This window comes from Capricornis sumatraensis, chromosome 4 (genome assembly GCF_032405125.1).
Source record: "Capricornis sumatraensis isolate serow.1 chromosome 4, serow.2, whole genome shotgun sequence".
Lineage (NCBI taxonomy): Eukaryota > Metazoa > Chordata > Mammalia > Artiodactyla > Bovidae > Capricornis > Capricornis sumatraensis.
Window position 1 is genome coordinate 55095809 of NC_091072.1, and position 22328 is coordinate 55118136.

Consider the following 22328-nt stretch of genomic DNA (forward strand, 5'->3'; position numbering starts at 1 on the left):
CCTTTGTCTGGGATGTCAGGAGAAGATGGAAATGAACTCATAATACTGTAGTGGGCTCTCACTTTTCCATCCCCAAGTTTAGGCAGTCTTCACTTCACAAACAGTACAGACTTCTCAGAGCGAAGGACACCGCAGTTTCTCCACTCCCCAGCTTTCTTCCATGGCACTTCCATGTGAAACTTCATGAACATGTGATCCAGGAGCCAAAGACAGAGGCCATCTACAAATGGACTCTAGATTCCTATTTCTTTGGATGCTACAGGAAAAGGGAGAACTATAGAGCAAGAGAAGAAAGCAAAATAAGTAGTGTTTAGATGGGGGAAGAAATGAAACCTGAAGAAGGGAAAAGGGAGTACCAGTAGGTGGTCTGAAGTGTGTGCTTTGAGACTAGGAAACACCAGGCCAGGATCTGTAATTAGATTCCTATTTGTTTACCTCTTGGGCCCTGGGTGTTGTTGGGAATTATACTCCTAAAGCTAGGACTCAACGAGAAGCTGGAAATTTTTGACTAAGGATGGACCATGGGAGAGAGGCAGAGAGGAAAATAATTACGGCATCCTTGTAAATAGCCAATAGTTGCACAAGTGAGTTTACAAATGTTTTCAAGAGAGCGAACAAGAACATTATGTAATAAGAGGAAGACTCCAACCTGCTAACCCAAATTATCTCCCCTGTCAACCTAAGATGCCTGAAATTACTTCAATTTGAGGATAGCTTTTCCTATAGTTAGACTGAAGATTAAGGGCTATGATACATATGAGCCATAATCATATCAGAAACATCAGATTTGGTCTATGCTGATAGAAGATTATAGTACCAAATGATATTGGATCCCTGAAACAGGGAAATGCAAATGACTAGGAGAAATATTTTATAAATTGATAAATTACACTTAATTGTCCTCACCCTTAAGACACTTTCTTCATTCGGCTTTTAGGACAACATTCTCTTGATTTTCCATCTACGGCTTTGACTCTCATCTCAGTCTCTTTGTTCTCTCTTATCTCCTTGATGACCAAACACTGAAATTATCTAGAGCCCATTCCTTGAATTTGCTGCTTCTTTTCAAACTCATTTCCTTGATGACCTCAACCATTCTTGTGATTTTAAGATGTATTTGCTGACTACTTAAAAATTATGCCTCTAGTCTGGACTTCTTTCTGAACTCCAAACTCATATACCCAATTGCTGTGATGACATTCCCACTTGAATATCCAAATGGGATTTCAAGTTTAATATGTCCATTGTGAATTCCTGATTTTCCTATTAAGTCTGCTTATGCTAGGTATGGGGGAAAAGGAAGCTACCTACCTACACTGTTGGGAATGTAAATTAGTACAGCCAGTATGGAAAACAGTATGGAGCTTCCTTAAGACACTAAAATTAGAGTTACCATATGATCCAGAAATCATACTCCTGAGCATGTATCTGGAGAAAACTCGAATTTGAAAGGGTACATGCACCCCAGTGTTCACTGTGCACTGATCGAGGAATGGATAAAGGAGATGTGATGAGTGTGTATTTATGTATCACATATATGGTATATATGTGTGTATATATAAATACATACAGGATATTGGCCATAAAAAAGAATGGAAGGATATTTGCATCAACATGGATGGACCTAGAGATTGTCACACTAAGTAAAATCTCTCAGAAACAGAAAGAGAAATACCATGTGATATTACTTATATGTGTAACCTAAAATATGATACAAATGAACTTATTTACAAAACAGAAATAGACCCACAGACATAGAAAACAAATTTATGGTTACCTAAGGGGAAGGTGGGTGGGGAGGGATAAATTAGGGCTTTGAGGTTAGCAGATACAATGTATTATAAATAAACAACAAACTCGACTGCACAGCACAGGGAATGATTTTCCATAAACTGCAATAAACGGTAACGAAAAAGAATATATATTGTATATGTATAACTGAATCACTTTGCTTTACACCAGAAACATTGTAAATCAACTATATTTTAATTAAACAAAATTTTTAAAGTATGCTCATACTGAAGTTTTTTTTTTTCCCCATCTTTATTTAGAATCGTTACTGACTCCTATCTTTCTTATACCCAGTATCTAATCCATAAGCAAATCTCTTGGCTCTGTCTTCAAAATACACCAGATTTTATTATTTATCACAGTGCCCATTCCTATCACCCAAACTGCATTCCTTGGTTGGATTGTTGCAATATTCCAACTACTCTCCCTCCTTTCCCTTTTTATACCATTATCAGCTTGTTGTATAGAAACTAGAGTGGAACTATTAAACACACTATATATATGTTCAGAATCTTTCAATGGCTTTCTCTATCATCCAGAGTAAAAACCAAACTCTTAAAACTACCTGCTCCAGGCCCTAAAGCACTGCTCCCTTCCCTCTCTTGTCTCCAATGTCACCTTCTACTACTGTCCCCTCTTGCAGTTCCTACAACACCCCAGACACATCTCTCTTTTAATGCTGTTACGCTTGACTTTCTACCTGGAACACTTTCTCTCCAAATCTTGAAGGGCTTACCTCTTTCTACTTCAAGTCTTTCCTCAAATTTCACCAATGAGCCTTTTCTGAACACCCTGTTTTCTGAAATTCTCTCATAGCACTTATCACTTTAAAAAAGCTATGTAAATCACTCATTTAATAGACCTGTTTACAGATTTAATGTCTATTTCCCTTAACTAGAATATAAGACAAATCAGGGTAGGAACTTTAGTCAATGATGAATCCTCAGTTCCTAGACTAGTGCCTGGCACACAGTAAGCACTCATAAATATTATTTGAATGGAGGAATGTGCATTTTAAAAGCTGTAAAGAAATTAAAATATTAATGGTGCTTCATTCTGGATAGTGAGATTACAGATGAAGTCCATATTTTTTAATATATATTTCTGAATTTTCCTAACACTCTACATTGATTGTATAGTACTATTTAAACTAAAAAAAAAAAAACCCTTTACAATGTAAATAATTACATACTGAAGTATTTCAACTGAGACTGGAAACACAGAAATGCTTTAGCACATAGTTTTTGTTTGTTTTTAGCAGACTGAAGGTTTTGTTCCAGAAACTGTCATTGACTAGCACTGTGATTTGGGAAAAATCACCTGAAGTGGCTCATCATTCTTTAAAGTAAAACAGACTGGTTGGATTAGATTTTAGGACCACTTGAATTTTAAAATGTATACTATTCTGTATAATATTATATTCTCTGGCTACTGAGACAATTCAATTTAAAAATAAAATTCACCCTTAAACCTCATTCTTCAAAATATTTTGATGTTTGAAACAGATGTAATTCCATCACTTTTTAAAAATTTACACATCAACTTTAAGAAAAATCCACGGATGCTACTCACGTGGCATGCTTACATTCCAGGTGAATAGACCGAGTCTGAGAACGACTCGATTAAATGTATAAGAGTTGTCATAACAGGGTTGAGACAAATCTCAGGTCCTCCAATGGTTAAATGAATCTTCTTATCTTCACATTACTCTTGGTTTTAAGCTCTGGAGAATAATTACTAATACCATCATTAATGTAGATAATTTCTTGCAGGGATATATGAAAACATCTGCACATTCTTTAAATTTATAACAATAGCTACTGGAATGGGTAAGACAGCTGGCTCTGGATCCAGACTATCTTACTGTGAGACCTTGAGCAAATTCACATTTCTTAGCTTCCATCTTCATCTGTAAAATGAGGATAATAACAATACTAATCCATAAGGTTTTTATGAGAAATAGGTTAATTGAAAGATGTCTAACATAGTGTCTGCCATAAAACATATTATTATTATTCAGCCTTACTGTTCCCTGGTGGCTCAGACAGTAAAGCGTCTGCCTGCAATGTGAGAGACCCGGGTTCGATCCCTGGGTCAGGAAGATCCTCTAGAGAAGGAAATGGCAACTCACTGCAGTACTCTTGCCTGGAAAATCCCAGGGACAGAGGAGCCTGGTAGGCTACAGTCCATGGGGTCGCAAAGAGTCAGACATGACTGAGCAACTTCACTTTCACTCTCACTCTTTTATTCAAAGTTAGAAATTAAGAACAGGTAGTTGTATATTACATTATGAGGTTTAACTTAATGTTGGAAATGTTGAGTATCTTTTAGCATTCAAAAATATACAGTATTTTAGAATATTAGGTAATCGTACAACTAGTATGTTTTTCATGTCTCAAAAGCTAAAAAATATTATATATATATGTAAATATTGATGCAATGTTGTAATTATATCATTCTAGGGCTACTTATGTCCAAATGAATTTATTGCTACTCAAGGTCCATTACCAGGAACAGTTGGGGACTTTTGGAGAATGGTGTGGGAAACCAGAGCAAAAACATTAGTGATGCTAACACACTGTTTTGAAAAAGGGCGGGTAAGTTATTTGAAAAGCTTGTCACAAAGCCTTTATTTTACATTTGTGTTAATTTATGTGTGATGTTGGGTTTCCCAGGTAGTGCTAGTGGTAAAGAACATGCCTCCTAAAGCAGGAGATGCAGGAAATGAGAGTCCAATCCCTGGGTCAGGAAGATTCCCTGGAGGAGGGCATGGCAACCCACTCCAGTATTCTTGCCTGGAGAATCCCTTGGATAGAGGAGCCTGGTGGGCTACAGTCCATAGTGCTGCAGAGTCAGACACGACTGAAGTGTCACATGTGTGACAATTTTAGCTAATACTCTGGCATATCAATGACTTGGGCATGTATAAGACAGTTGTACCTTAGTAGCAATAACTTTGAACTATATATATATAATGGTTCTTATAACTGGTGAATTTTCTCTTGACTACAGATCAGATGTCATCAGTATTGGCCAGAGGACAACAAACCAGTTACTGTCTTTGGAGATATAGTGATTACAAAACTAATGGAGGATGTTCAAATAGACTGGACCATCAGAGATCTGAAAATTGAAAGGGTAAAAAAAAAAAAGGCGGGGAAGTCAAACATGATAAAAAATATTAATGCTCTAAATGTCTAAAGTAAAATTAGTTTCTAGACATATTTCTGTATATTCAGTAATGCTTTTCTATTATCTTCAAAATAGAAGTTTTGATTTTGATTTGATCTATGTCATTATGTTTAACTCCAAATTACTTAGAGTTTATATTAACTAGTTAATATCAAATTCTTGGGTAAACAAGGAAAAGAATCAGGAGAAAACAACTAAATCACTAGGTTTATCTTATTTTATGAAGAAACTAAAATTTTATTTAAAACAGGAATTTCTAAAATCACGTGTCTCTATCTGTATCTTAATCGTTGGATTTTCTATTTAATCCAGACTGAACATAGACTCAATAACATAGAGATCCCACCTTTATTATGTAAATACCTATACACATAGAAAATGATATAAGGATCTTTATACTTTCTGACATTATCAGATACCCAATACCAGTGTTATAATTTGTGAGTGTGTTTATTTAAGTGGTTAGGTCAAAACTGTTCAAAATCTACTATTCTGGTGTTACAAATGTTACACTACCTTGAATATAATTACCCTACATAATCATCTGTTTGCAAGATTTGCAACAATCATGCTCACTGCATTCATACTGAAAGGTAATTTTCTGTAGTGTAGCAATAGCAGAAGACTTCTCTTATAGGAAATCAAGAAACCACAGTTTCTCTGTTTGTAAACTATCATTTTAAAAGATCGCCTTGAAAACCTGGAGAGTCAGCTACATTCAGACTTCGCTGATACTTAAATAACTTTATCATTCTGTCTAGCACGGGGATTGCATGACCATTCGACAGTGCAACTTTACTGCTTGGCCTGAGCATGGGGTTCCTGAGAACAGCGCCCCTCTAGTTCACTTTGTGAAGCTGGTTCGAGCAAGCAGGGCACATGATACCACACCCATGATTGTTCACTGCAGGTAAGAAAGGTTTTCAGAACCTTTTATGAAATACTCAAAACGGGATTTAAACCCAACGTGACCTTTATGTTAGCATGACACTATTGATTTTCTAGTAGAATATTAATGTAGATTCAATCCAGCTTTTAGTTGTCAGATATTTTACTGGTTATAACAAATCAAGATGTAGTTTTATAAAAGGTTAGATGGCAGAGATCAAATGGCTAAAAGAAAGACAAAATATATATCCTGGTACAAGAATTTTTATGGAATCTTTACTGGATTATACCTCTCAAAATCCTTAAAAAAATATAAAAAATTGTAGCCCACTACTGATGTGAATGAGTCTGGGAGTGTAGAATCTTTTGAGTTTTATGAATAAATTCTTGATCCTTCATTATTTCAATAGAGATTAGTCTACTATAATAACTTAAACTCTTTTGTAAAAACAACTTCCGAGATTTGAGTTACAAAGAATCAAGAAAATGAACTTTAAAATAAAGATCAAATTAAGTGACCAACCCAAGGATGATTCCAAACTTGCAAACTATTCAAATATCTTTCTTTGACCTAGCTCTTTGAACATGATAAATATAATAAATTAAGGTTTTCACTTTTATTTTCATTGGCATTTTATACCACTGAAACACCAATACTCTCCCTCAAAAATTAATAAAGCTCACAATTGTTTAGAATTCAGAGTTCTGGACATACTGATATGATTCATGCTTTCTAACATGTTATATCTAAATTAATCTCAGCATGAGTCTCTTCAACAGTTGTACTTTGTAAATGAGAGAAAAAGTGGGTGATAGGCAATACTGTTTTATGATTCTACTTATATGAGGTACCTAAAAAAGGGGTAAATTCATAGAGACAGAAAGTGGTCTCCAGGGACTTAGAGAAAAGGAGTTACTGTTTAATGGGTATAGAGATTCTGTTTGAGATTATGAAAATAGTCCAGAAACAAATATTGGTGATGGTTGCATAAGACTGAATGTGCTTAATGCCACTAAACTGTGCACTTAAATACAGTCAAAATGGTAAGTTTTGTCATGTGTCTTTTGCTACAATAAACATTTCATGATTTTTAACCACATTAATAAAGTAATTATTAATTACAGTAACTCCAAAATCAATTGATGGATAGTCTAATGGGGATATACTATAATTAATGTAGTTAATATTTAGGAAAATATTAATCCATCCAGTTTTTAAACTTTTATTTAGATGAAGAAGCTCAACACATAATTCAATTGAGTCTACGTTTTCTTTTCCAGGAATATTTTAGAATTTTTAAATTGTAAGAGTAATACATACATTATGAGATATCTTTTCACATTTAAAAACATATAAAATTAAAAGTAAAAGCCTCATTCTTACCCTCCCAATTCCATATAGTATAAATACAGTAACATTTTGCTTTTAAAGTCAGTGATTGATTTTAAATTGGCATTACTGATGATTAAAGTGGATAGTAAGCTGCCTGTAATGTCTTCCTATTTTACATATACACTGCCACTGGATTATAATCGTGGATTTTAAAATTCACTAGAAAAGTAAAGTACCTTCTCTCTTTTCGACTCAAAAAGTGTAGCCTCATCCTTTGTGCCTTATAGATAAAAATGCAGGAAAAAGTATGCTTATATTAATAATCTTTAAGTGTCATTTCAAAACTTTCTCCTAAATGATCATGTCCAACCCCAACTTCTCATCTTAGCTTTTGACCTATACATTTAGCTTCCAGTTCAACATGACAACCTGTTAATAAATGACCACAATATTCTAAAAATGTGTCCAAAACAGAATGCTTGGGCCCATCTCCAAACTCACTCCTTCTCATCCCATCTAGGTCAACAGCAGTCCATTCTGCTTGGCCCAGAAACCCTAGACTCATCCTCGACTCTCTACTTCCTCTCACTCTACATCCATTCCAGTAGCAAATACTCTGATCCCTGCCCCCCATCATCTGTCCACACACTCGCCCCACCCTGGTTTCCTTGCTTTTCTTTGAATATGCAGAACACCCTCCCACTCGGATCTGCTCTCTTCCCTCTCCCATGTACCAACATGGTGCACTTCTAACCCTATTCAAGTTTCACTGTCAGAGAATCTTTCTCTGATGACTCTGTCCTACCCTATCACCTTTTATCTCCTTAATTTTTATCTTTCACCATAGCACTTATTGGGCATCCCAGGTGACACAAGTGGTAAAGAATCTGCCTGCCAATGCAGGAGACAGACGCAAGAGATGCAGGTTCGATCCCTGGGTTGGGAATATCCCCTGGATTATGAAATGGCAACCCATTCCAATATTCCTGCTTGGAAAATTTCATGGCCAGGGGAGCCTGGCAGGCTACAGTCAGTCCATGGAGCTCCTAACAGTCGGACATGACTGAGCGCACACACACACAGCACTTATCGCCACTGGGCATACCTTATACATGTTTCTCTTTTGTGTGGACTCCATCATCCCTGTTCTAGAATCTAAGCTCTGTAAGTACTGGAGACTGTGTGGTTCGCCCCTGTACCCCAGATGCCTAGGGCAGTGTCTGACACTCAAAGTATACTGAACAATGTAATGACTGATTACTCTGCTGAGGGATATATATGTGTTATCGTGTTCAGAGTTATGTTGTAATGCTATTTCTTAGGTTGACTCATAAGCACTGTACACAGCCAACTATTCTTAACCTACAGAAGTAGTTTCTGTATTGTTTCATATTTTTCAAAGTGACATTTGTAAGACTAGGTGGCCTTTCAAATGCCTTTTTTTTTTCAGATTTACTTCCTATATTAACCATTTAAGTACACAGGAGTCTTGTCTTTCTAATTGGAATTTCTGAATAAATCTTGTCAGGTTTAACAATTAACAGTTTATATGGAGCACATACTGTCCTTCAATATTAAACTAAATTCTTAAAAGGAAACCACTTTCCAATGTCATTATCTATGGAAGGAAAAGGAAATTCTAGGGAAAGTGAATAAGAACACACAAGAGTCTGTTTATCAATATGATGTAGAAGAAGTGCTATCTGGGCTAAATAGTTGACATTTTCTATGTTTAGCATCACTACTGGTAACCAAAAATATATTCAAAGTTTCTGGTACTAAGACTTTTCAGTGATTTTTTAAAAATATTTCCTGTAATTCTCCAATGACACTTCTTAAAACGTTATGAAAGAAGAGAAAAAGTTCAACTGGTTTTTTTAAAAAACTCCAATATTTGACAGCGTGTTAAAGATAATCATCTTGCTCCTTCTAAACAGTCTTGGGAACAATATAAGTACAAAGAAACTCCAAAGAAAATCCACTTCCACATAAGGAAAGAAACTATATGTAATTTATTGCTACCATAGTTTATCTTCTTCATCACCATCCACATGAATAACCTTTTTGCTGAATAATTTGCATGTAATTTCACTCTTCCTACAGTGCTGGAGTTGGAAGAACTGGAGTTTTTATTGCTCTGGACCACTTAACGCAACATATAAATGATCATGATTTTGTGGATATATATGGATTAGTAGCTGAACTGAGAAGTGAAAGAATGTGTATGGTACAAAACCTGGTAAGACAATCCAAAACCGCAAGCAGTGTCAGCTCTAGAATTTTTCCTGGGAGGACCTTAGGGGCTCCAATCTGGTTAGACATGGACTATGGCTACAAAGCAGACACTCTTTTCTTACGTTATAAACCTCTAGGGTGGGGGCGAGGGCTTGGGGTTGGCAGCTGATGGAGATTATAGGAGAACGGACCCACATGTCCCAGTCGTCCTTCAGCACCGTTACTGATGACTCATCCTAACTTGTTTATGCTGATAGGCATGTAGAAAATAATTCGTAAAAGAGATTTGTCTTTAGTGTTTGGGAAGCACAGAAAATGAATCAGATTAATTTCTTTCGTAAACATGCTAGAAGCTGCAATTGGGAAAAGTTTAAAATATTAACTATTATGTTGATCTATGTATTTCCCTTGTCCATATTTATCCCTTTTGTATATTAGTACTAATAATGTTTGTTAAGAATATTATCAGCTATCTGGGAGTCTTTGTTTGGTTGTTTTAGTTTGAAAGCAAAAGTATTTTTAAAATCTAGATTTCAGTCATAAAAGAAATCGCAGAGTACAATGGTAAACTGAGACCCCTCTGCTGAGTGTCTAGTAGGTTCCAGGTACTATACTAGATCATTTTCATGTATTATCTCATTTAATTCTTTATTTGTAAAGCAGGTCCAATGAAACTAATCAATAGACTAGGTATTACCGGCTCTTCTTTACAAATAGGGAAGCAGATGTTCCAAAAATTTAAGTGATATTCAAAGGTTATAAGTGCCAGAGCCAAAATTCAAACCCAAGTCTGTCTAATTATACTAAGATGTTCTTCTCGTATCTTTGGATTGATATTTTTATACTATACAGATTTTTCTCAGAGTAAATATGCAGATCTTCTATAATGGTATTTTCTAGGGTACCAACTAGAAAACATAAGTGGCTATATAGTCAGAGGTGGGAGAAAACAGGCTCTTTGCTAAAATAAGTTTGAGAAAATTTCTTAGAGCCTCTATGCTAATGTGCACTGACATTTATAAATACAGAGCCCTTGTGGAAACAACATTTCCCAAACTTATATAACAATGGTGTCCTTGAACCCTTTTGACCCCAAAACATGTAACACCGCGTCATGGAACATTAATGTTCTTAGGAAGATGTGGCTCTAGACAAAACACACCCAAACTTTTCAAAATGTACATCCCTTTCAGGAGAAAAGTTTCGGCATTCAATTCCTGGGCTTCTCTGGTGGCTCAGACGGTAAAGAATCTGTCTACAATGCAGGAGACCTAGGTTTGATCCCTGGGTGGGGAAGATTCCCCAAAGAAGGAAATGGCAACCCACTCCAGTATTCTTGCCTGGGAAATCCCATGGACAGGGAGCCTACAGTCCGTGGGGTGGCAAAGAGTCAGACATGACTGAGCACCATACGCACACACACACACAAATGAATATACGTATTTTAAAGATGTAGTTTGAGCCACTATGTATATTATAAAGTATACACAAATAAATCGAAAACCATGAGGTAAAGGTCAAAGAAGCAATTCTGACAACTTTGCTAATAGTGATGGCATGGCTCAGTCCATAAAGAATCTGCCTGCAGTGCAGGAGACCTGGGCTTGATCCCTGGGTTGGGAAGATCCCCTGGAGAAAGAAATGGCTACCCACTCTGGTATTCTTGCCTGGAGAATTCCATGGACAGAGAACCCTGGCGGGCGATGGTCAGTGGGGTTGAAAAGAGCTGGATATGACTGAGGACTTGAATGCAAAAGTGGGAAGTCAAGGGATACCTGGAGTAATAGGCAACTTTGGCCATGGTATAAAAAATGAAGCAGCACAAGGCTAACAGTTTTGCTAAGAGAACACACTGGTCATTGCAAACACCCTCTTGCAACAACACAAGAGACTACTCTATACATGGACACACCAGATGGTCAATACCGAAATCAGATTTATTATATTATTTGCTGGCCAAAGATGTAGAAGCTCTATACAGTCAGCAAAAATAAGACTGGGAGCTGACTGTGGCTCAGATCATGTACTCCGTACTGCCAAATTCAGACTTAAATTGAAGAAAGTAGGGAAAATCACTAGACCATTCAGGTATAACCTAAATCAAATCCCTTATGATTATCAAGTGGAAGTGACCAATATTCAAGGGATTAGATCTGATCGACAGAGTGCCTGAAGAACTGTTGGACGGAGGTTTGTAACATTATACAAGAGGTGGTGATCAAAACCATCACTAAGAAAAAGAAATGCAAAAAGGCAAAATGGCTGTCTGGGGAGGCCTTACAAATAGCTGAGGAGAGAAGTGAAAGCCAAAGGAGAAAAGGAAAGATATACCCAACTGAACGCAGTATTCCAAAGAGCAAGGAGAGACGACAAGAAAGCCTTGCAAAGAGAGTAGTACAGAGAAGTAGATGAAAAACAATGCGATGGGAAAGACTACACATCCCTTCAAGAAGATCAGAGATAGCAAGGGAACATTTCATGCAAAGACGGGCACAGTAAAGGACAGAAACGGTATGGACCTAACAGAAGCAGAAGATATTAAGACAGGTGGCAAGAATACACTGAAGAACTATACAAGAAAGATCTTAATGACTCAGATAACAATGATGGTGTGATTACTCACCTACAGCCAGATATCCTGGAATGAGAAGTCAAGTGGACCTTAGGAAGCATCACTACAAACAAATACAGTGGAGGTGATGGAATTCCAGCTGAGCTATTTCATATCCCAAAAGATGATGCTGTGAAAGTGCTACACTGAATATGCCAGCAAATTTGGAAAACTTAGCAGTGACCACAGGACTGGAAAAGGTTAGTCTTCATTCCAATCCCAAAGAAAGGCAATGCCAAAGAATATTCAAACTACTACACAATTGCACTCATCTCACACCCTAGCAAAGTAATGCTCAAAATTCTCCAAGCTAGGCTTCAACAGTACATGAACCATGAACTTCCAGATGTTCAAGCTGGATTTAGAAAAGACAGAGGAACCAGAGATCAAATTGCCAACATCCACTGGATCATAGAAAAAGCAAGAGAATTCCAGAAAAACATCTACTTGTGCTTCATTGAGTACACTAAAGCCTTTGACTGTGTGGATCACAACAAACTGTAGAAAATTCTTCAAGAGATGGGAATATCAGGCCACCTTACCTGCCTCCTGAGAAATCTGTATGCAGGTCAAGTAGCAGCAGTTAGAAGCAGACACGGAAAAATGGACTAGTTGCAAATTAGGAAAGGAGTACATTAAGGCTGTATATTGTCACCCTGCTTATTTAACTTATATGCAGAGTTCAGTTCAGTCGCTCAGCCGTGTCCGACTCTTTGCGACCCCATGAATCGCAGCACGCCAGGCCTCCCTGTCCATCACCAACTCCCAGAGTTCACTCAGACTCATGTCCATCGAGTCCGTGATGCCATCCAGCCATCTCATCCTTGGTCGTCCCCTTCTCCTCCTGCCCCCAATCCCTCCCAGCATCAGAGTCTTTTCCAATGAGTCAACTCTTTGCATGAGGTGGCCAAAGTACTGGAGCTTCAGCTTCAGCATCATTCCTTCCAAAGAAATCCCAGGGCTGATCTCCTTCAGAATGGACTGGTTGGATCTCCCTGCAGTCCAAGGGACTCTCAATAGTCTTCTCCAATACCACAGTTCAAAAGCATCAATTCTCTTTGGCTCTCAGCCTTCTTCACAGTCCAAGTCTCACATCCATACATGACCACAGGAAAAACTATAGCCTTGACTAGACGGACCTTAGTCAGCAAAGTAATGTCTCTGCTTTTGAGTATACTGTCTAGGTTGGTCATAACTTTTCTCCCAAGAAGTAAGCGTCTTTTAATTTCATGGCTGCAGTCACCATCTGCAGTGATTTTGGAGCCCAGAAAAATAAAGTCTGACACTGTTTCCACTGCTTCCCCATCTATTTCCCATGAAGTGATGGGACCCGATGCCATGATCTTCGTTTTCTGAATGTTGAGCTTTAAGCCAACTTTTTCACTCTCCTCTTTCACTTTCATCAAGAGGCTTTTTAGCTCCTCTTCACTTTCCTACATAAGGGTGGTGTCATCTGCATATCTGAGGTTATTGATATTTCTCTCTGCAATCTTGATTCCAGCTTGTGTTTCTTCCAGTCCAGCGATTCTCATGATGTACTCTGCATATAAGTTAAATAAGCAGGGTGACAATATACAGCCTTGATGTACTCCTTTTCTATTTGGAACCAGTCTGTTGTTCCATGTCCAGTTCTAACTGTTGCTTCCTGACCTGTATACAGATTTCTCAAGAGGCAGGTCAGGTGGTCTGCTATTCCTATCTCTTTCAGAATTTTCCACAGTTTATTGTGATCTACACAGTCAAAGGCTCTGGCATAGTCCATAAAGCAGCACTGAGGGCAGGCGGCTGCGAGCCCGAGGCCAGGGGCGGCAGCTGGGAGGAGCCGCCCATGCCCGAGGCCTGGGCCTGTGGCCGGGAGGAGCAACCAGAGGAGCAGTGGCTACGCAGGTGCACGAGGGCCTAGGGGAGCTATCCCACGTTGAAGGTCAGCAACGGAGGCAGTAAGGAGATACCCCTCATCCAAGGTAAGGAGCAGGGGCTATGCTTTGCTGGAGCAGCCGTGAAGAGATACCCCACGCCCAAGGTATGAGAAACCCAAGTAAGATGGTAGGTGTTGCAAGATGGCATCAGAGGGCAGACACACTGAAACCATACTCACAGAAAACTAGTCAATCTAATCACACTAGGACCACAGCCTTTTCTATATGCAGAGTACATCATGAGAAATGCTGGGCTGGAGGAAGCACAAGCTGGAATCAAGACTGCCAAGAGAAACATCAATAACCTCAGATATGCAGATGACACCACTCTCATGGCAGAAAATGAAGAACTAAAGAGCTTCTTGATGAAAGCAAAAGAGGAGAGTGGAAACTGGCTTAAAGCTCAGCATTCAGAAAATGAAGATCATGGCATCCGGTCCTATCCCTTCATGGCAAATAGATGGGGAAACACTGGAAACAGTGACAGAGCTTATTTTCAGGGCTCCAAAGTCACTGCAGATGGTGATTGCAGCCACGAAATTAAAAGACAACGCTTCCTCCTTGGAAGAAAAGCTATGACCAACCTAGACAGCATATACATTATCATATGCAAAATAGATAGCCAATGGGAATTTGCTGTATGGCTCAGGAAACTAAACAGGGGCTCTGTAAAAACCTACAGGGGTGGGATGTGGACGAAGATGTGAGGGAGGCTCAAAAGGGAGGGGCTATATGTCTATCTATGGCTCATTCATGTTGAAGTTTGACAGAGAATAACAAAAGTCTGTAAAGCAATTATCCTTCAATTAAAAAATAAATTTGAAAAAGAATCTCAAAAAAGAAAAAAAAAAGCAAAGACATTACTTTGCCAACAAAGGTCCATATTATAGTCAAAGCTATGAATTTTCCAGTAGTCATGTCACACGATGGATGTGAGAGTCGGATTGTAAAAACGGCTGAGTGCCAAAGAAATGATGCTTTTGATCTGTGGAGCTGGAGAAGACTCTTGAGAGTTCCTTGGACTGCAAGGAGATCCAACCAGTCCATCCTAAAGGAGATCAGTCCTGAATATTCATTGGAAAGACTGATGCTTAAGCTGAAACTCCAATACTCTGGCCACTTGATGTGAAGAACTGACTCCTTAGAAAAGACCCTGATGCTGGGAAAGACTGAAGGTGGGAGGAGAAGGGGACGACAGAGGATGAGATGGTTGGATGGCATCACCAACTTGATGGACATGAGTTTAAACTTGCTCCAGGAGTTGGTGATGGACAGGGAAGCCTGGTGTGCTGCAGTCCATGGGGTCACAAAGAGTCGGACACGACTGAGTGACTCAACAACAACAAAGTGACTAAAACGTATATTATCATTAGGTATTTTCAAAAGATAGAATAAATACTTAGCAGAAAATAATTCTGTTTCAATAATGGCCCCAAAATATATATTTTAAATTATTTATCATTTTTATAAGTGTCTAGCTCACTGTAGATGGTAATTGCAGCCATGAAATTAAAAGACGCTTACTCCTTGGGAGAAAAGTTATGACCAACCTAGATAGCATATTCAAAAGCAGAGACATTACTTTGCCAACTAAGGTCCGTCTAGTCAAGGCTATGGTTTTTCCTGTGGTCATGTATGGATGTGAGAGTTGGACTGTGAAGAAGGCTGAGAGCCAAAGAATTGATGCTTTTGAACTGTGGTGTTGGAGAAGACTCTTGAGAGTCCCTTGGACTGCAAGGAGATCCAACCAGTCCATTCTGAAGGAGATCAGCCCTGGAATTTCTTTGGAAGGACTGATGATAAAGCTGAAACTCCAGTACTTTGGCCACCTCATCTGAAGAGTTGACTCATTGGAAGAGACTCTGATGCTGGGAGGGATGGGGGGCAGGAGAAGGGGACGACCGAGGATGAGATGGCTGGATGGCATGACGGACTCGATGGACCTGAGTCTGAGTGAACTCCGGGAGTTGGTGATGGACAGGGAGGCCTGGTGTGCTGCGATTCATGGGGTCGCAAAGAGTCAGACATGACTGAGCGACTGAACTGAACTGAACTGAGCTCACTGAGAGATCTGATTACATTGTTGCTTTCACCTCATAGAATGGCTATAAGATGGTTATTCTAGAGGTATGAAAAATATCAGTCCTGCCATTTTCTTGTCATTCATGTGTACTTTGCTGATAAATAATATCTATGACCCTGAGTCTTTTTGTAGGAATCTTTTAAAGCCACTTTATGTGTTGGCTTGGTAAAACTAGGTCCTGTCATCCATATACATTCCTTTATTTTTTTTTTTTTATTAAATTTTAAAATCTTTAATTCTTACATGTGTTCCCAAACATGAAACCCCCTCCCACCTCCCTCCCCATAACATCTCTGTGGGTGATCCCCATGCACCAGCCCCAAGCATGCTGTATCCTGCGTCAGACATAGACTGGCGATTCAATTCTTACATGATAGTATACATGATAGAATGCCATTCTCCCAAATCATCCCGCCCTCTCCCTCTCTCTCTGAGTCCAAAAGTCCATTATACACAGCTGTGTCTTTTTTCCTGTCTTGCATACAGGGTCGTCATTGCCATCTTTCTAAATTCCATATATATGTGTTAGTATACTGTATTGGTGTTTTTCTTTCTGGCTTACTTCACTCTGTATAATCGGCTCCAGTTTCATCCATCTCATCAGAACTGATTCAAATGAATTCTTTTTAACGGCTGAGTAATACTCCATTGTGTACATGTACCAAAGCTTTCTTATCCATTCATCTGCTGATGGACATCTAGGTTGTTTCCATGTCCTGGCTATTATAAACAGTGCTGCGATGAACATTGGGGTACATGTGTCTCTTTCAATTCTGGTTTCCTCGGTGTGTATACCCAGCAGTGGGATTGCTGGGTCATAAGGTAGTTCTATTTGCAATTTTTTAAGGAATCTCCACACTGTTCTCCATAGTGGCTGAACTAGTTTGCATTCCCACCAACAGTGTAGGAGGGTTCCCTTTTCTCCACACCCTCTCCAGCATTTGTTGCTTGCAGATTTTTGGATCGCAGCCATTCTGACTGGTGTGAAGTGGTACCTCATTGTGGTTTTGATTTGCATTTCTCTGATAATGAGTGATGTTGAGCATCTTTTCATGTGTTTGTTAGCCATCCGTATGTCTTCTTTGGAGAAATGTCTATTTAGTTCTTTGGCCCATTTTTTGATTGGGTCATTTATTTTTCTGGAATTGAGCTGCATAAGTTGCTTGTATATTTTTGAGATTAGTTGTTTGTCAGTTGCTTCATTTGCTATTATTTTCTCCCATTCAGAAGGCTGTCTTTTCACCTTGCTTATAGTTTCCTTTGTTGTGCAGAAGCTTTTAATTAGATCCCATTTGTTTATTTTTGCTTTTATTTCCAGAATTCTGGGAGGTGGATCATAGAGGATCCTGCTGTGATTTATGTCTGAGAGTGTTTTGCCTATATTCTCCTCTAGGAGTTTTATAGTTTCTGGTCTTACATTTAGATCTTTAATCCATTTTGAGTTTATTTTTGTGTGCGGTGTTAGAAAGTGATCTAGTTTCATTCTTTGACAAGTGGTTGACCAGTTTTCCCAGCACCACTTGTTAAAGAGATTGTCTTTACTCCATTGTATATTCTTGCCTCCTTTGTCAAAGATAAGGTGTCCATATGTGTGTGGATTTATCTCTGGGCTTTCTATTTTGTTCCATTGATCTATATGTCTGTCTTTGTGCCAGTACCATACTGTTTTGATGACTGTGGCTTTGTAGTAGAGCCTGAAGTCAGGCAAGTTGATTCCTCCAGTTCCATTCTTCTTTCTCAAGATTGCTTTGGCTATTCGAGGTTTTTTGTATTTCCATACAAATCTTGAAATTATTTGTTCTAGTTCTGTGAAAAATATGGCTGGTAGCTTGATAGGGATTGCATTGAATTTGTAAATTGCTTTGGGTAGTATACTCATTTTCACTGTATTGATTCTTCCAATCCATGAAACATGGTATATTTCTCCATCTATTAGTGTCTTCTTTGATTCCTTTCATCAGTGTTTTATAGTTTTCTATATATAGGTCTTTAGTTTCTTTGGGTAGATATATTCCTAAGTATTTTATTCTTTTTGTTGCAATGGTGAATGGAATTGTTTCCTTAATTTCTTTTTCTACTTTCTCATTATTAGTGTATAGGAATGCAAGGGATTTCTGTGTGTTGATTTTATATCCTGCAACTTTACTATATTCATTGATGAGCTCTAGTAATTTTCTGGTGGAGTCTTTAGGATTTTCCATGTAGAGGATCATGTCATCTGCAAACAGTGAGAGTTTTACTTCTTCTTTTCCAATTTGGATTCCTTTTATTTCTTTTTCTGCTCTGATTGCTGTGGCCAAAACTTCCAGAACTATGTTGAATAGTAGCGGTGAAAGTGGACACCCTTGTCTTGTTCCTGACTTTAGGGGAAATGCTTTCAATTTTTCACCATGCTGAAAGGGAACACATGAATGAAGCATCACTCTTCCCTTACAAAACTTTAGAAATGGACTGGGACTTATGGCCAGGCTCGGTTTCATGAGTTTGCAATCTATTCAAACTCATAGGTCCCCACCCTCAAAAGGGCGTTGCACTTGATTTGATGCCTGCTGTCACTGATTTGAAAATCTTTATTACTTTTGAGGAAAAGTGTTAGTCAACTCTTTGCAACCTCATGGACTGTAGCCCATCAGGCTCTTCTGTCCTTGGAACTCTCCAGGCAAGAATACTGGAGCGGGTAGCCATTCCCTTCTCCAGGGGATCTTCCTGACTTAGGAACCGAACCCTAGTCTCCTGCATTGCAGGCAGATTCTTTACCATCTGAGCCACCAGGGAAGCCCCAGTTTTGAAGAAGGAAGCTCACATTTTCACTTTGTAGTGAGGCCCACAAACTTTGTAGCTGGTTCTTATCCAGGGATCTTTTAAGGGCTTCAATATCAATACAACTATTAGTGATTATTAGAACATAAGAATAGGATAAATAGGTAACATTTTCCTCCATGTTCCTAGGTGTACACAGGTACATGGCGAGCAATATTCTTGGCACTAATCAAGATGTAGATTCAGTCTTCAAATAATAAAAGTTGGGTTTTGTCATGCTGTACAGCTTCGTGGAACCAGACTTTGTAACAAGTGTGTTCAAGAATGCCTGTGAATAATTTCACACAATTTAGTATTCCATATATACTTCATACATAAACTTCATCCATTGTGCTGGAATAACCAGCCAGAGGAAACTGCTGTAGGTTGCGTAGGGGAATGGAAAGAACATGGATTTTGGAGTCAGAGAATTGAGTTCAGATTCCAGTCCTGCTCATTTCTGGCTTTGTGACTTTGTTTCGTTAACTTCTCTAAGCTATTTCTCTTTTGTAAAATAGCTGTGTTACACAATTTTATTGTCAGTATTAAATAAAAGAAAGTATCTGAAAGCACCAAGCGTGCAGTAAATGCCCAGCCTGCAGTGAATGTCTGACAGGAGAGTTGTGCCAACTGCTTTTTGGCATAAAAGAGGGGGCGGGTCATTAAAATCCTGATAAAAGTCACTGAATCAATAGGTAGAAGTCATGAACATTAGTTGGGATACTTGAGATAAACGCATCTTCATCTTCCCTGATGGCTCAGCAGGTAAAGATTCTTCCTGCAATGCAGGAGACACAGGTTCAATCCCTGGATGGGGAAGATCCCCTGGAGGAGACGGCAACCGACTCCAGTATTCAACAGAGGAACCTGGCTGGCGTCGCAAAGAGTCAGATGCAACTGAGCACAAGGCACATCATCCATATCCATAAAAATATAGATAGATAACCTTCCCCTGGTGGCTCAGATGGTAGAGAATCTGCCTGCAATGCGGAAGACCTGGGTCAGGAAGATCCCCTGGAGAAGGGAAAGGCTACCCACTCCAGTATTCTTGCTTGAAGAATCCCATGGACAGAGGAGCCTGGTAGGCTACAGTCCATGGAGTTGCAAAGAGTCGGACATGACTAAGCGATTAACACTTTCACTTCCACCCTTTCCATAAGAAGTCATAAAATTAAGGTATATCCATGTTTACTAAATAATTAGCCTCCACTTTGTAAACCATATAAATCACAATTCTCAGATCCCTGCTTAAAACATGGTATGCACAGCTAGCTGTCTTTCACCTGACTTTGTTCCCAGAAGCGAAGGTCTCTACTGTCTTTGCTCTGTGATGAAAAAAAGGGAAATGACCACACCTTGGCTCCAGTCCTTACAAATCAGCATTGCCTTGCACAAGAGTGGTTTCTTATTTTCTCATGTTGCACTTGGGAATGATCCCAACGTCTGTGAAGAACGCTGTCTCAGCACAGACTGCAGTAACCATGGCCGGGGGTGGGGAGGTGGGAACCTCGGCAGCATGGCACCATGAAAAGACACTCGAGGGGTTTACGCAAGGAGAACCAAAAGTTCTTTCACTGTGTACCAAGCCACAGTTCACAGCAGCCCCAAGAGATCTGAAAGAGCCTTCTCAGAGAATACTCTGCAGTGAGTTAATATCCTGAGATACTATTCCTGCCTCAAATAAGGTTAGTCTGGATGAAATCCCGTTCCTGCTCTGGATCTCTTGAAAACTGACTGGTGTAAACTCCTGAAGAAGAAGAAAAAAGAATTATTTCTGGTGCCTAGTTTTTCTTTTTGCTGCCAGATCGATCGATCAATTGATCAATTTATCTATCATCTATCTATCTGGCTGGCCTTAAATCTTATAACATAGCCTTTCTGATCCCCCAGATGAGGAAACCGAACATCAGAAAAACTTGATTCTTATGGTAACAGGACTATCTAGGGTAGAAACTGGAATTGAATTCTTCACTGACTCTTTGGCAATAACACACCACTGCAGAGAGATCTTGGAACATGTAGCACTGCCCCATGGAGCTCAGCCTGCCCTGCTGCCAGAGTTTACACCCATCATTCTTTCCAGTGGAGAAGATGAGATCTGGACAGTCAGAAGTTTTGCATATCAAATGTGACTTCAAGTTCAAATGTGTTTTTTTTTTAATAACGGAAATCATAAATGTACATGAATGCTGTTTTCAAGGAAACTATATCATGTCAATATATTTCTGCTAATAGTGCTACTCACTGTGTGATGTACATTTTAAAATACTCTTTTAGAATTACCTTGAGAAGAATGTTAACAGCAATTTTAATAGAATTTTTATTCCCTTATAACCCTTCCTTTCTCACCAAAATTGAATTATGTAACTTGATCATCCTTCTTATATACAAACTTGATCTCGAATGGCTTCTGTATGCTCTCCAAATCAAGCCTGTCCTTAAATGGGAAAGATCGACTAACTGTGAGAATTACACGAGGCTAAGTCAACAAACATTCATTACGCAACTACCACATTCCAGCCACTATTACCAGCAATGGGAATATAGCAGTGAAGATGAGAGTTCTGTCCTCACAGAACTGGCATTCCACTGATGAGACGTCTGTGGAAACATTTTGTAATCCGCGAAGAAATAGGTATTCCCAATAATGACCAGCAATTTCTGAAGAGTGTCTCGATAGTATACTTCCAAAAAGGTTTTCAGGTACAGTGAGCAATAGATATAACTTAAGATGGTCACTTAGAGGACATTCTATTTAAATCAGTTATGTGTGTTATGTGTGTTATCTTAAACATTTGGTTATACTCCTTTAAATTCAGGTATCTTTCCTATGTGAAAATGAGGGTGCTTTTCTATGATTGTAACCTTAACTAACCTTTGGAAAAGTCCAAACCCAGAAATGCTAACAGGTCATTGAGTTATATTGAATAAACTTAAAGAACTCAGGTGGTACTGAATCTATTCCAAACTTTAGATGAAATGTTACGCATCTTTGGATATCTCAATGGTCAACTGCCTTGTATTTACAGAGACCAGATCCTTGACATTAAGTAAGCCAAATGTTGGGTGATTAACAGAATTGTTAACCATACTCTACACGTGCCTTCGGTGACAGCTTTTGAAACTAAATTTAGCATCTACATTCCAAAAGCCATTCTAACAAGAAAAGTATAAGAAAAATTAATCATGCCCAAAAGCAAAAACATAAACAAATTTAAATATATTTTTTTTTAGTTTTTATAATCAGCAAGAAAGAACATATGAACAGTTGGTATTTAATAACAAGTACTAAAAAAAAAAAACAACCTGGAAGCTATAAAAAAAACCCCACAGGAGTTCAGCAAACCTTATGTTTGAAATGATACAAAATCATTTATATACTTGGTAAATTCTGTGCCTTTAACTTAGCTGTTTAACATTTGTTGAATTCATTATTACTTTTAACTGTAAAAGTATACCTCCTCCTTGTAAGAAGAA

At 38.6% G+C, this 22328-nt stretch overlaps 1 protein-coding gene across 1 annotated transcript in view; it reads left to right on the plus strand.

The window, feature by feature from the left end:
• Positions 1-22328, plus strand: part of PTPRQ (protein tyrosine phosphatase receptor type Q) — a 238186-nt gene that overhangs the window by 215405 nt on the left and 453 nt on the right. The window contains exons 40-43 of the mRNA XM_068971658.1: positions 4254-4388; positions 4804-4929; positions 5745-5893; positions 9308-9443. Coding sequence (XP_068827759.1) covers positions 4254-4388; positions 4804-4929; positions 5745-5893; positions 9308-9443 — 546 coding nt within the window. The remainder of the gene's footprint in view (positions 1-4253; positions 4389-4803; positions 4930-5744; positions 5894-9307; positions 9444-22328) is intronic.